The following is a 15,823-nucleotide window of genomic DNA, read 5'->3' as shown; positions in this document are numbered from 1 at the left end:
GTGTTGATGGCAGAAGAAAGAAAAAGCGTAAAAACAGGTGCTGTAGAATTTTTGGTTATATAGATTCTCCAGTGTAGAAAGGCAACTGTATCCTGGTCTTTAGAACTACGTGAAACACACTGTAAATGCAGTTGCTGCCATGAATCACAGAATAGATCAGAAGTATATTTGGGTAAGGCCATTTGCAGCGACATGGATGGACCTAGAGAGTGTCATACTGAGTGAAATAAACCGGACAGAGGAGAAATATCATATGACATCCCTTATATGTGGACTCTAAAAAAAAATGATACAAATGAACTTACTTACAAAACAGAGACTCACAGACTTAGAAAAGGAACTCATGGTTGCCGAGGGAAAGGATAGTTAAGGACTTTGGGAAGGACATGTACACGCTGCTATATTTAAAATGGATAACCAACAAAGACCTGTTGTGTAACACATGGAACTCTGCTCAATGTAATTGAATGGGAGTGGGGTTTGGGGGAGAATGGATACATGTCTATGTGTGGCTGAGTCCCTTCACTGTTCACCCGAAACTATCACAACATTCCTAATCAACTATACCCCAACACAAAATGTTTTGGATGTTAATAAAAATAAAATAACTATATTTAGGGAATGAGATCATTACAGTCTTGTGCATGAGAGAATAAAAGGAAGTTGTAGGAAGTTGGAGTATTGTGGACGTGGGGATGCACCACCCACGTCCCCTTCAAAGGAGGCTTCCTGCCCAGACTTGGAAGAAGGCAGATGGCAGACCAGCCTCTAAATGTCAGCTCCTTCAGGGCCCACCTCAACTGCAATGAGCTGCCTTGCTTGGAGGCACAGACCACTCCCAGCCTCAGCTCACAACTGACAATTGGAAAATTGTTATAGACAATATCAAACCTCAGCCATTCAGCTCCACACAGGACAACTCCGTTGGGCACGATTCACTGCACAGGATCCTGCCAGAATGGCTGAGGTTCTTGGAGGGCTACATCTCATTCAACGTCTTTCTCTACCCGAGTCTACTTCCTCCTGTTCTTTTCAGGGGGTTTGCTCTGTTGTAAACATCTTGCTCTGTTTAAACATCTGTTGTAAACATCTTTGCTCTGTTGTAAACATCTTGCATCTGTTTAGAGCAGCTCAGCATCTGCTCCCAGAGAACTTCAACCTGCAAGGGAGTGTGAGAGGATACAGCAGAGTCTGCTACATGGTGCAGCAGATGTAAGTTGATATATGAATAAAGACACTTCACTACCTAGGATGAGTAGGAGAGACAAGGAGATGAGAGTAAGGTTGGCATGTGTTTGGGTTCTGAGGTTGGTTCTGATGCTTTTACAGAAACCTCAAATTAACAATGGATTAAATCATTTAGAAATGTATTTCTCATGAAAGTGAAAGTGTTAGTCGCTCAGTCACGTCAGACCTTCTTTGTGACCTCACAGGCTGTAGCCCACCAGGCTTTTCTGAGAATGGGATTCTCCAGGCAAGGATACTGGAGTGGGTTGACATTTCCTCCTTCAGGGGATCTTCCCGACCCAGGGATTGAACCCGGGTCTCCCACATTGCAGGCAGATTCTTTACCACCTGAGCCACCAGGGAAGCCCAACCAGAAGGAGGCAGAGCTGGGATCTGAACCCAGGCAGCTGGCCCCTGAGCCCTTGCTCTTACCAATTTTGCTCTACTGCCTCCTATTTCTCATAGAGAAGTAAAAAATGCTGTGTTACTCCTCTGTTGTTTGTTGTTGTTCAGTTGCTAAGTCGTGTCTGACTCTTTTGCGACCCCATGGACTGTAGCCCACCAGGTTCCTCTGTCCATGGGATTCTCCAGGCAAGAATACCGGAATGGGTTGCCATTTCTTTCTTCAGGGGATCTTCCCAATCCAGGGAATAAGCCTGTGTCTCCTGCATTGGCAGGCAGATTCTTTACCACTGAGCCACCAGGGAAGCCCATTATTCCTCTGAGAAGGTCATCAAAGTCCAAGACCCTTTCCATTTTGTTGCTCTGCTTCACTTGACATGCTTCACATACACATCAATATAGGCCAGGTCATGGTGCAGGAAAAAACCCATTCCCAAACCTCAGAGGCTTACAACAAACATTTTCTCACTTACACTGTAGGTCTGTTGGGGATTCACCTTGGCTCTGCTCCATATTCTTCTCACATGGGGATCAGGCTGCTAGAAAACCCCCTATCTGAGACATCACCACAACGCAGAGGGGATCATGACAATTAAGCAAAACACAAGCAATAACTGCCTTCAGAGATAATACCACACCTGCCTGTGGTTTTTGTCCCAGTCTGAAATACAGTTCAGAAAACTCAAGTTTTAGAACTAATCAATGAATATAGTAAAGTTGCAGGATATAAAATTAACACACAGAAATCCCTTGCATTCCTATACACTAACAATGAGAAAACAGAAAGAGAAATTAAGAAGAGAAATTAATGGTCAATTCCATTGACCAATGCAATGAAAAGAACAAAATATTTAGAAATAAATCTACCTAAAGAAACAAAAGACCCATATATAGAAAACTATAAAACACTGATGAAAGATTTTCAAAGATGACACAAATAGATGGAGAAATATACTATGTTCATGAATTGGAAGAATCAATACAGTGAAAATGAGTATACTACCCAAAGCCATCTATAGATTCAGTAGAATCCCTATCAAGCTAATAATGGTATTTTTCAGAGAACTAGAACAAATAACTTCACAATTTGTATGGAAATACAAAAAGCCTCGAATAGCCAAAGCAATCTTGAGAAAGAAGAATGGAACTGAAGGAATCAACCTGCCTGACTTCAAACTATACTGCAAAGCTACAGTCATCAAGACAGTATTTTACTAGCACAAAGACAGAAAAATAGATCAATGGAACAAAATAGAAAGCCCATAGATAAATCCACATACCTATGGACACCTTATCTTTGACAAGGGAGGCAAGAATATACAATGGAGAAAAGACAATCTCTTTAACAAGTGGTGCTGGGAAAACTGGTCAACCACTTGTAAAAGAATGAAACTAGAACACTTTCTAACACCATACACAAAAATAAACTCAAAATGGATTAAAGATCTAGATGTAAGACCAGAAATAGAGGAAAACATAGGCAAAACACTCTCTGATATAAATCACAGCAGGATCCTCTATGACCCACCTCCCAGAGTAATGGAAATAAGAGCAAAAATAAACAAATGGGACCTAATTAAAAGCTTTTGCACAATGAAGGAAACTATAAGCAAGGTGAAAAGACAGCCTTCAGAATGGGAGAAAATAACAGCAAAAAAAGCAACTGACAATTAATCTCAAAAATATACGAGCAGTTCCTACAGCTCAATTCCAGAAAAATAAATGACCTAATCAAAAAATGGGCCAAAGAACTAAACAGACATTTCTCCAAAGAAGACATACAGATGGCTAACAAACACATGAAAAGATGCTCAACATCACTCATCATCAGAGAAATGCAAATCAAAACCACAATGAGGTACCATCTCATGCCGGTCAGAATGGCTGCTATCAAAAAGTCTACAAACAATAAGTGCTGGAGAGGGTGCGGAGAAAAGGAAACCCTCTTACACTGTTGGTGGAAATGCAAACAGTACAGCAACTATAGAGAATAGTGCGGAGATTCCTTAAAAAACTGGAAATAGAACTGCCTTATGACCCAGCAATCCCACTACTGGGCATACACACCGAGGAAACCAGAATTGAAAGAGACACATGTACCCCACTGTTCATTGCAGCACTGCTTATAATAGCCAGGACATGGAAGCAACCTAGATGTCCATCAGCAGATGAATGGATAAGAAAGCTGCGGTACATATACACAATGGAATATTAACTCAGCCATTAAAAGAATGCGTTTGAAACAGTTCTAATGAGGTGGATGAAACTGGAGCCTATCATACAGAGTGAAGTAAGCCAGAAAGAAAAACACCAATACAGTATATTAACACGTATATATGGAATTTAGAAAGATGATAACAATCACCCTATATGTGAGACAGCAAAAGAGACACAGATGTAAAAAACAGACTTTTGGACTCTGTGGGAGAAGGTGAGGGTGGGATAATTTGAGAGAATAGCATTGAATCATGTATATTATCATGTATGAAATAGATCGCCAGTACAGGTTCAAGGCATAAGACAGGGTCCTCAGGGCCGGTGCACTGGGATGACCCTGAGGGATGGGATGGGGATGGAGGTGGGAAGGGGGTTCAGGATGGGGGACACATGTACATCTGTGGCTGATTCATGTCAATGTATGGCAAAAACCACTACAATATTATAAAGTAATTAGACTCCAATTAAAATAAATAAACCTTTAAAAAACTCAAGTTTTCAGTAATACAAGAGCATGTCCAAAATTACGTATACAGAGGCCACCTAGTTTTAATTTGGTTGTCTGAACCACAGCTACTCCCATTTGACTTTTGAGTGCATTCCCTTCCTCGGTGGCCAAAGCAGATGCACAGTGCGTGTCTGAAGGGCCGCAAGTTGGGCTGCTCTGGTCAGTAAAATTTAAGTTCAGCCATGTATAAACCTTCTGACTTCCTCAATATGTGCAGATTCTTCCATCATTTCTCTTTTTAATTGCAAATCTTTCAATAGAAAGCACTGATGATTAAAATATCCAACACTTGATGGGGTGTTGGCTCCTAGTCTAGACTCAGATTGTGTCCCTAGGCCTCCTTTATATTCACCTAATCATTCATGTTCAGGGAAAACTAATCAGATCTCATGAACAGGCTTAGAGGTTATGTTAATGAGGAAACGCTTTATAGGCCATATATTTTATCCAATTGTTACACAAGCATTATACATATGCTTTAAAAAAAAATTTTTTTTTTTTTTTGGCCACACCATGCAGTATGTGGAACTTCCTGATCAGGAATCAGACTCAAGCCCCCTGTAATAGAAGCACAGGGTTTTAACTACTGAACCATCAGGGGCTTCCCAGGTTGGTTTAGTGGGTTAAGAACCCACCTGCCAATGCAGGGGACGTAAGAGATGCAGGTTCGATCCCTGGGTCAGGAAGATCCCCTGGAGGACAGCATGGCAATCCACTCCAGTATTCTGGCCTGGAGAATCCCAATGGATAGAGGAGCTTTGTGGGCTACAGTCCATAGGGTCGCAAAGAACTGGACACGACTGAGCAACTGACACACATATCAGGGAAGCCCCTATGTGTGCTTTTTCTTTTAAAAATGTATTTATTTTATTTGTGTGCTTCTTTATAGCTTTTTAAAAAAGAAAAAAAAAATTTGACTGCGCTGGGTCTTGGTTGTGGCAAGCAGGGGCTACTCTCTGTTGTGGAGCGTGGGCTTTTCATTGCGGTGGCTTCTCTTGTTGCGAAGCATGGGCTCTAGGGCACGTGGGGCTCAGTAGCTGTGGCACTCGAGCTTAGTTTTCCACACACCATATGGGATCTTCCAAACTGGGAATTGAACCTGTGTTCCCTACAGATTCTTAACCAATGGACCCGGAGGGAAGTTCCCCTACATGTGCTTTTAGCGGTAGATTTAAACAAACAGTGTCACACTTCCTGAGTAGTTTTACTCTGTGACAATTTCACTGGATAATTTTTTCTTTCCATCCAGAACATCAGGGCAAAAGTATGGCTAGCACAATAACTTACATAAATACAGAGCTCAATGAACAGAATTGGAATATTGTTCTCTCTAAAATTACCCTCATTCCACCAAACACAGCCCATCAAAAGCAATTTGTTTGCAAAATAAGCCTAGTCAATTGACCACACTCAGAGTCTCACCACGCAATGCTGCTGCTGCTGCTAAGTCGCTTCAGTTGTGTCCGACTCTGTGCAACCCCCTGGACTACAGCCTACCAGGCTCCTCCATCCATGGGATTTTCCAGGCAAGAATACTGGAGTGGGCTACCATTGCCTTCTCCTAACACCATGCAATGAGACTCCTCCAAACTGACTGAGGGAGCACTCCTTGGGAGTCTCGGACAGAATTCCCAAAAGGCTTCTGGAAGCCAGCGAAGCCGTGCCAAAGGCATCTCTCAGGCTATACTTGGTGGGTCTCTCAGTCCCCAAAACATTAAGATTCCTACACATGCCCGGAGATAGTCTCTATCACCCCCTGAGAAGGCTGCTCAGAACTTAAGAGTCTCTAACTTCTGGAGGGACCAGGTAGAGATGAAAAATGCTTTAATTCTACCCACAGGTGTAGTTTACCAAATGGCTATAAATCATAGCCAACTTGAGCAAAAGGGCTTCTTCATATATGAAAAACACAGATCAAAAACAGTAACATTCCAGACAAAACCCATAAATGTTATAACCATATTTACCAGGTCATTCAGTAACCAGTCTTTCTGTTAACTTTTTATGAAGCCATCAGGTCTTCTATTAGGATTCTTCAAGTTCTTACTCAGTTCAGCAGTATCCCGTGAAAGTCGCTCAGTTGTGCCCGACTGTTTGCATGGACTATAGTCCATGGAATTCTCCAGACCAGAATACTGGAGTGGGTAGCCTTTCCCTTCTCCAGGGGATCTTCCCAACCCAGGGATAGAACCTAGGTCTCCCACATTGCAGGCGGATTCTTTACCAACTGAGCCACAAGGGAAGCCCAAGAATACTGAAGTGAGTAGCCTATCCCTTCTCCAGCAGATCTTCCTGACCCATCAATCGAACCAGGGTCTCCTGCATTGCAGGTGGATTCTTTACCAACTGAGCTATCAGTTAAGCAGTGTAAGATGAAATTTATCAGAGACCTGTTATGGTCAAGAGGCCCTTCCTACGAATCTTCTTGAAGATGAAGCACTTTTGCTAAAACATCAGAGTACAGCAATAACAAATGTCAAAAGTCTTTTAAAAAGGCACAAACACTTGATCACAATGTGATGGATAAAGAAACTTGGTTACAAGAATTATGACTGATTATAATCTTAACCCTTGAGAATGTTAATCTCTGGCAAAAAAAAAAAAAAAAAAAAAACAAACAAACCAAGAAGCAAGTAATCATGCATTTCCTGATTGGAAAACGTAATGTTTAGTCTTCCTCTCCTAAGCAAACAAAGGTAGATAAAGACTTGCCCAGCAATTAATATTTCAATATTTTATCCTGTTTGAAATGACTCATGAATTCTCTTCTTTCAACTTCATTTTCAAAGTCACCAAAATCTAGGGAGACTATTTCAGATAGACATTCCCCAAACATAATTATTTCTACAGAGTTTACCTAAAAGCTCTTTTTTCCTTCTTTATCCTTCAGTTCAGTTCAGTTCAGTCTCTCAGTCGTGTCCGACTCTTTGAGACCCCATGAATCACAGCACGCCAGGCCTCCCTGTCCATCACCAACTCCCAGAGTTTACCCAAACTCATGTCCATTGAGTTGGTGATGCCATCCAGCCATCTCATCCTCTGTCATCCCCTTCTCCTCCCACCCCTAATCCCTCCCAGCATCGGGGTCTTTTCAAATGAGTCAACTCTTCGCATGAGGTGGCCAAAGTACTGGAGTTTCAGCTTCAGCATCAGTCCTTCCAATGAACACCCAGGACTGATCTCCTTTAGGATGGACTGGTTGGATCTCCTTGCAGTCCAGGGGCCTCTCAAGAGTCTTCTCCAACACCACAGTTCAAAAACATCAATTCTTCAGTGCTCAGCTTTCTTCACAGTCCAACTCTCACATCCATACATGACCACTGGAAAAACCATAGCCTTGACTAGACAGACATTTGTTGGCAAAGTAATGTCTCTGCTTTTGAATATGCTATCTAGGTTGGTCATAACTTTCCTTCCAAGGAGTAAGCGTCTTTTAATTTCATGGCTGCAATCACCATCTGCAGTGATTTTGGAGCCCACAAAAATAAAGTCTGCCACTGTTTCTACTGTTTCCCCATCTATTTCCCATTAGAGGTCATGTAAGATTAAAGTTCCAGAGAGCCCAGATAGATTATTTACGTCTCAGAGGCACAAGAGAAATACCAAATCCTTCTTGAAAGATAGCTTTGCCAATTAGAGAAGGCTCACTCTGATACAATAGCAGAGCCATTAGAGGCCATTGCTCTCCAGATCTCTTGGTGGCCCTCCTTCAGCGAGGACAGACACCCCAGGCTTACCACTGCAACTTCCAGGCCCCACAGTCTCATGGACAGTCCCTGCACCTTTCCATTCCCCATCCTGTGTTTTCCAACATCTTGGCACTAGTGGGAGTTTCTTTGGTTTCTTGGTTGGCTCCACCAGTTACTGGACTGCACCCTCAGGCCTACAAGGCCTGTGCTTGCCCAGCTTCAAGACTGAAGAAACAGCCTGGAGTCAGCAACAGAGACACCAGTGGTTTAATGGATGGGGGAGTTTACAGGTCAGAAGCGAGTTTCTGGAGAGATACCCCACTGTGTGCAGTGGACCGTGGGCAGGACGTGTTGGCAGGCTTTGCTCCAGAATTAGATTTTTAAAGAATTACTTTCACAGACATTGCAACTCAAGTCCAGGGACCTTACAAAACCAATTTTATTAGAAACAGCATTTACAAAGATAACTATTTGATGCAGTGTTGTAGCTTATTTAATGCACTCAGAAAGAAAGAACACTTTTTCCTTATTTTGCTGAAGTTAGAAGAGCCTACAGTTTCAAGTCAAGAGGGTGGAATTCCATGTGCAAACACAGACAGGAGAAAGAAAAATTTACAACTTATAATATGGGAGAAGGGGAGTAGAATAGGACTAGTAATAAGTGGAATATTAGTCATGTAATGTTTTAAATTTCCATTAGTTGTACAAATATTTTGTGGTTATTTTTTAAACCAGAAACATTTTTCAAATGTTTTGTATAGACAGAAAAATAAGAAATGCATTAGCGTTATTAAGTAGCAGGACTTCCCTGGTGGCTTAGATGGTGAAGAATCTGCCTGCGATGTGGGAGGCCTGGGTTCGATCCCTGGGTCAGAAAGATCCCCTGGAGAAGGGAATAGGTACCCACTCCAGTATTCTTGCCTGGAGAATTCCATGGTTAGAAGAGCCTGGTGAGCTATAGTCCATGGGGTTGCAAAGAGTCAGACATGACTGAGCAACTAACACTATTATCAGTGTTTTAGTTAGAAGAATAATTTTGTGGCTATGTTAGTCTGCTCAGGATGTAATAACAAAATGCCACAGACTGGGTGGCTTAAAGAACAGAAATTTATTTCACAAAGTTCTAGATGCTGAGAATCTAAGATCATGGTGTCAGTAGGAGTTGTTTCATCTTGGAGCCTTTTCTCTTGACTTGGAAGTGGCCACCATCTCTCTCTGTGTTCACTTGACCTCGTGTTTGTGTGTGGACAGAGAAAGAGACAGAAAGAGCTCTTGGGTGTCTCTTCTCTAAGGTCTCCAATCTTAGGAGATCAAGACCCCCTCCTATGACCTCATTTAACCTTAATGACTTCCTTATAGATCCACACTAAACGTTAGGGCTTCAACCTATGAATTTTGGAGGGACACAAATGTTCAGTCCATAAGACTGGCCCACCAAAATATAAAACTAAAGGGGGAAATTACAGTTCAAGAATATACTTGATTTAAATTTTAAGTTGATATGTTATAGAACATTAAGTAGAGCGGAGTTGAGAAGTTGATCTGTAAAGACTGTATTTTTCCTAGTTCTGTTTACTTAATAACCTGTGTGCACCTTTAGAAGCAGATTTTGGTTTCTAATGCTCTCACTTAAAGAGAAAATGGCTTTAGTTTTGTTTTATATTGGCTTATTATTTCTTTGTAAAGTGACAATCAATGCTTACTATCATGATTAAAGCTTGATCTGGGATATTCTGAGGACAAAAAAAATGGAACTTACAATTGTAAAAGATTAAATAATTGTACAGTGCTCTCTGTTCTGCCAAAAATTATTAAGACCCACTAAGTTGCTGTCTGAACTATCTTGGGAATCTCCCAAATCCTGGATCAATGCGACATACAGAAATGTCAAGAATTCTGGAAACAAGAATTCTGCTTCTAATTTGGCCAAGTAGTCCCAACCAGACCACCCTTCTGCAGATTAACTATAGATCCTGGACAAATTTTTAAAAAAATACACTATAAGGGTCCAGACTTAGAAGAAACAATGGCCACAGGACAAATGTATTGTTTTTATGGCTTTTAGCCATAGGGCAGGTCACAGTCTGTGCTGTGCAGGGTGATTAAAGCTCCTTCAGAAAACCACTATCCTTCTGGTTGGAAGAATCAGGGGCAGAATTTGGGACAATAGCTACCAGGAGTTTGGGGAGGAATCCCTGAAAGGAGAGAGCCAGAGAGGGAAGTTCCAGATTCTGTATGTCAGCTCTGCCCAAATCTCTAGCTGACCCATGAATGGAAAAGACAAGTTTCTTCCAACACCAATCAGATTGCATCCATGGATACTGAGAGAGCAAATCGCCTCATCCCATTTTGGTTTGGAATACTTCTTTATCCTTACGCTGCCACAGAATATGTAGCTGTTGATTAGCTCTGGATGCCAGACAGACAAGAACGTTGTGTAAGATAGCCGGCTCCACCGTGCTTGGATGGATCCCAAACACAATGCTCCTTTCCAGACCTGAGAATCTTCGGACACTGTCCAACACCACGTGATCACCCTCCACGTCACTCTCATTGGTGAGACACATTATCCCTTTCTTCCTCATTGCTTGCAAGAGCTTCTGCCGGTATTTCTCCACATCTTTTGCAGTGCTGACAAGCACAGCAACATCCTTGGGAGAATAGCCCCTTTCAAAGAGAAGCTTGCAGGTGTCTGCCACGTGCGTTACTATTGCATTCAGAGTTAAGTTCTTCTTAATATTTAAGGTTCCCTGAACATCCTGAGCCCATTCAGCTTTAAGGCACATCTTCAGGGGCTCATGGGGGATGTTACATGGAGGATTTTTCCTGACCTTCTGCAATACACGTTGTAGATATCCAGCTATTTGACCTGCATTGCGTACCACTCTGGTGAGCTCTTCCCTTGGATACTGGGCTGAGAGAGCAGGGAGGCCGATGCGCTCCATGTGGCTGGTCTGAAAGTAGTCCAGAAAGATCCAGAGAATTCTTGGGCAATCCACGTCTCTCTGAGTGATGGTTTTCGCCTTTCTATACCACTCCCCATCTTCAGTGCGGAAATTCTGAGCTTCATCTATGATGATATGTTGAATGTATTCAAAGTTATATTTCATGAAGCTCTTCCGGGTCACTGCCTGGCAGATATTTTTGCCCCTGTGAAAATAAAAAAGTCACATCCCACTTTTCTCTTGAGTCAGTAAAGGAAGAAAATGATCATACTCCTACAAATACAGTATTGTTGCCACAGATCATTTTACCATCTTACTCTCAAGAAACAAGGTGATTCAGGTTGTCAGGGATGTGGAGTGAATTTAGATAGAACCTCATTTGCTGACTCTATGATCCACCTGCTTGGGACTTCCCTGGCCATCCAATGATTAGAACTCGGCCCTTTTGCTGCAATGGGCCTGGGTTCGATCCCCTTAAGCCATGCAGTACGGCCAAAAAAAAAAAAAAAAATCCAACTGCTTACCTGATAAAATTCTTCAAAGGCTTGTTCTCACAAATGTAGAGAATTTCCTGTGTCTCACAGTGAAAAGTGTTCCTGATCTTCTCCATGATCTTTATGGCCATGATCGTCTTCCCTGAGCCAGGTAAGCCATGGATAAACAACTCTTTGCTCTTGCGGAGGTTTTTCGAGAAGATCTTATATTGCTTGGCTGTGAGCAGATTTAAAACCTCACAGCCGAGCTTGTCACTCAAGAGAGACCGGAAGCCAAGCAAGACGATCACAAGGGACTGCAGCAAAGCTTCCATTTGCTGAGTGTCTGCAAGGTGATAGGAACTGGGATAATCAATCACAGAGCCTGAGCCTGCCGAGGACTGTGCACCGCCCTCGGGACTCAGGTGGAGGACCTTGGTCGTGATACACAGATTTTCCGTGTAGCCTCCCGTATTCACCAGCTTCTGCTTCAGAGTGAAGGCGGTGCGAGTGCAATAGGACTGCCCCTCTGCGTCGTGCCCCCTGAGGATGGTGTAGAGAATGGGCGGCCTGTTCTGCGCTATCAGCAGAGCATCACAGATGACTCCTTGCTTCTCTTCCAAGTTCAGGTCCACAGCCCAGCTTGTAGAAAGGATTAAAATTCCCTGGGAGGATGGGTCTATTTGCGTATTTATTAATTCCTCCAAACCTTCATTCTGCGAGAACAGTTCCTTCTGGAGAGATTCAGGGGTATATGTCAGACATCCTGGTGTCACTAGATATGGAAAAGATTATATGTTTAAGGGCAAAGGTCACGTTTTTATGATTAATTGTAATTAATCAAAATTGCTAAATACTTATACTTAAATTGTAATCTTATTAATTATTATAAATTACATATTTTATATACATTCTTTTGCCAACATCATTATATTACAGTGAAGAAAAAGAAGCCTTGACAGTCTGACACACTTCATCTAAGCCTATGTGCTTATTATGTTTATGACCCTGGTAAATTTCTTAACCTAAGACTGTTCCCTCATCTGTAAAACGAACAGAAATCCATGTTTACAAAAATAGCACATCTTTTATGGTGAGGAATAACTGAAATAGCATAAAGTGTGTGCTCTTTGTAGCTGGTTGAGAAGTTATTCTTTCCCTTGCTACTCTTAAAGCACCTGAATCTCAAAATGCCCCTGAACAGTCCCCACTGATGGAAGTAGGAAGAGCCCTTCCAAGAAGAAGGTGGTCATTAAATGTCAGTGGAGAAGATGGAGCCATGAGAACTTTACTAGCAGGAAACTCCATGCAGCCCTGCACTGGGAGACCCTGAGATCAGACTCTGAGGTAACTCTGCTGAAGCATCACTCACCCACAGATCTATGTAAGACTGCACCCGTAACAAAGAGTCTTCCTTTGACATGAGGGAGCAAGGAGCAATGTTGTGACATGAGAATAAACTTTGCCCGGTAGGGTTTTAAACTTATGTCGATGATCATTTGTTCCAAAGAGGTGGGGGGAGGAATGAGGATACCATTGTCATTCTGTGGTGGCGGTATCAGATCACATTCTAGAATCTGGATCTGTAGTGTTGATTTCCAGTGAAATTACCCATATTTCATTGGTGGTTGTTTATTGTTCCTTGCCGTGGTGCTTTCTCACGTGTACCAGATGTTTGCTTAACTTGATTTTGCCTGTAACCTGGGTGGTGGTGAGTAGGAGATGGAATCTATGATGAGACACATCTGGATTTTGGAGATGTTAAAAAGTGGGAGGAGGGCTTCCCTGGTGACTCCTAGTGGTAAAGAACCCTCCTGCCAATGCATAAGACCCAGGTTCGATCCCTGATCCAAGAAGATCCCATATGCTGCGGAGCAGCTAAGCCCATGCACCATGACTACTGAGCCTGTGCTCTTGAGGCCGGGAGCCACAGCTACTGAACCCACGTGCCACGACTACTGAAGCCTGAGCACCTAGAGCCCGTGCTCCATGACAAAAGAAGCCACCACGATGAGAAGCCCACGCACTGCCGCTGGAGAGTAGCCCTCACTTGCCACAACTAGAGAAAAGCCTGAGCAGCAACAAGACCCATCACAGCCAAAAATAAATAAATAAATATTTAAAAGATAGGGGGAACCATGCATCTTTGGATGGACAGACGATATAAGGATATGTTTTAACATGCAGCTTTAGAAACCAAACCAAAAGGAAGTATAAAATAAGAAAACACATCATTTGTTGATTATACCCGGGAGTTGACATGCATCTGTGGTTCTCACAATTTTGCAAGGCAGATATAATGACTGTTCTCTTTTTCATATGAGTAAATGGGAACTCAAACAGGTCAAGTGCCTGGCCCATGGTCACATCACTGGGAAGTGGCAGAGCCGAGGGCTGGACCCAGTGGTGTCTCGGACACCAGACCCTCTCGCTGTTTCTACTGCACAGCCCTGCAAGCCACACAGACTACCCCTGCTGCTAAGTGGAGCATGTCACTAAAGCATTTGATGTTCATAGCACCTCCTCCTCATCAAATAGCTCTTATTTTTCTTTAATTACATAATGGGATATGCTTCCCAAGGAAATTATGTGGAGGCAATGTGTCCCTTTCATTTCTTTGATATTCTACATGGCACTTAATGACAGGGGCCAGACTAGGTGTCAATAAAATGTCAACCACTCCATGTGCACCAGAGTAATTACCACTCTCCATGTGACTTGGGGCCTCTGTGCCTTTGTGTAGGTGTTCCCTGAGACTCGAATGCCCTCCTCTACTTTTGAAAGTGAAAGTCGCTCAGTCGTGTCCAACTCTTTGCGACCCCCTGGACTGTATTGTCCATAGAATTCTCCAGGCCAGAATACTGGAGTGGGTAGCTGTTCCCTTCTCCAAGGAATCTTCCCAACCCAGGGATCGAACCCAGGTCTCCCATATTGCAGGTGGATTCCTTGGTTGGGGCGCTAGATCCAACATGGTGCAACAAAGGTGGAAGATTCTGTGTGCCACAACTAAGACCTGGCTGGATCTTAGAAAAAGCAAGGGGATTCCAAAAAAAACCTCTACTTTTGACATCTTAGTCCTTCCAGTCCTTCCAGAACCCCCATGTTTGTTCTCTCCTCAGGGTTCTCACAGAATTTCATATCCATACTAAGCACTAATCTCACCATGGATCTAGGGAAATCTTTTGTGTTTGTGTGTGTGTGTGAATTTTTTTTTAATTTATATTAGGGAGTCCCTAGACTCCCGGTGGGTAAGACTGGGCACTCCCAATGCAGGAGGCCTGGGTTCAATCCCTGGTTGGGGAACTAGATCCTGCAAGCATACCACAACTAAAAGTCCACATGCTGCAACCCAGTTCGGCTTAAATAAATAAAATTTAAAAATAAATGTATTAATTTATTTTTGATTGCATTGGGTCTTCATTGCTGCACACAGGTTTTTCTCTAGTTGAAGAGGCTACTCTCTAGCTGTGGTACGCTGGCTTCTTATTTTGATGGCGTCTCTAGTTGCAGAACACAAACTCTAGGCATACGGGCTTCAGCAATCGTGGAGCATGGGCTCAGTTGCTCCGTGGCATGTGGAATCTTCCCAGACAAGGGATCGAACCTAAGTCCTCTGTGTCAGCAGATGGATTCTTAATCACTGTACCACTGGGGAAGTCCAATAAGTAAATATTTTTAAGAGTATTTTATTTTAGAGTATAGTTGATTAACAATGTGTTAGTTTCAGGTATATAGCAAAGTGATTCTTTTACACAAATATACACATGTCTAGTGTCTATTCTTTTTCAAAACCTTCTCCCATTTAGGCTGTTACACAATATTAAGCAGAGTTCCCTGTGCTATGCAGTAGATGGTCTAGGGAAACCGTTACACACACATCCCTGAAGTATCTGGACTGATGGCTCTTCCAACTACAAGAAATCAGGTGAGGGCACCTCACAGTTCAGGACCCCAGGATGGAGGTCCTTCGGGGCTGGTCGGATCTGACCCAGTACTCTAACCCCTGACTTTCTCTAGTATCCATAATGCCAGGCACAGACAAAATTCCAGAGAGTCATTACATTTCTTTCAAGAAACGTTTATAGTGTTTCATCTGAAGCTAAACTACTGTCAATCAATAGTGGATTTCCCTATCCGTAGTATCTGGACTCCCACTGCAAAACCGAAACTGAACTGATTATTTACCACGTTGAGAGTTCAGAATCTAATAATAGCAGACCCTGAAAATGAAAATTTGCTTTAAAAAATAGTTCTAACTAGGTAATACATCCACATAGTCCAAATACCAAAACACTTCTACTCCTGTTTCCTCTTTTCCTCCCTCTTCAACTCCATCCTACTCCCCTAACACAGACCTTTTTA

The 15,823-nt window shown here is 42.6% G+C and overlaps 1 protein-coding gene across 1 annotated transcript in view; it reads right to left on the bottom strand.

Annotated features, from left to right (window-relative positions):
- Nucleotides 1–8,453: 8,453 nt before the first annotated feature.
- SLFN11 (schlafen family member 11) overlaps nt 8,454–15,823 on the bottom strand; it is a 24,384-nt gene continuing 17,014 nt past the window's right edge. Inside the window, exons 4-5 of the mRNA XM_027517030.1 lie at nt 11,513–12,236; nt 8,454–11,193 (exon numbers count right to left, since the gene is read on the bottom strand). Coding sequence (XP_027372831.1) covers nt 10,383–11,193; nt 11,513–12,236 — 1,535 coding nt within the window. The 3' untranslated portion in view covers nt 8,454–10,382. The remainder of the gene's footprint in view (nt 11,194–11,512; nt 12,237–15,823) is intronic.

The sequence above is a fragment of the Bos indicus x Bos taurus genome, chromosome 19, assembly GCF_003369695.1.
Source record: "Bos indicus x Bos taurus breed Angus x Brahman F1 hybrid chromosome 19, Bos_hybrid_MaternalHap_v2.0, whole genome shotgun sequence".
Classification (NCBI taxonomy): Eukaryota; Metazoa; Chordata; class Mammalia; order Artiodactyla; family Bovidae; genus Bos; species Bos indicus x Bos taurus.
This window is presented reverse-complemented; position numbering and strand designations above follow the sequence as displayed.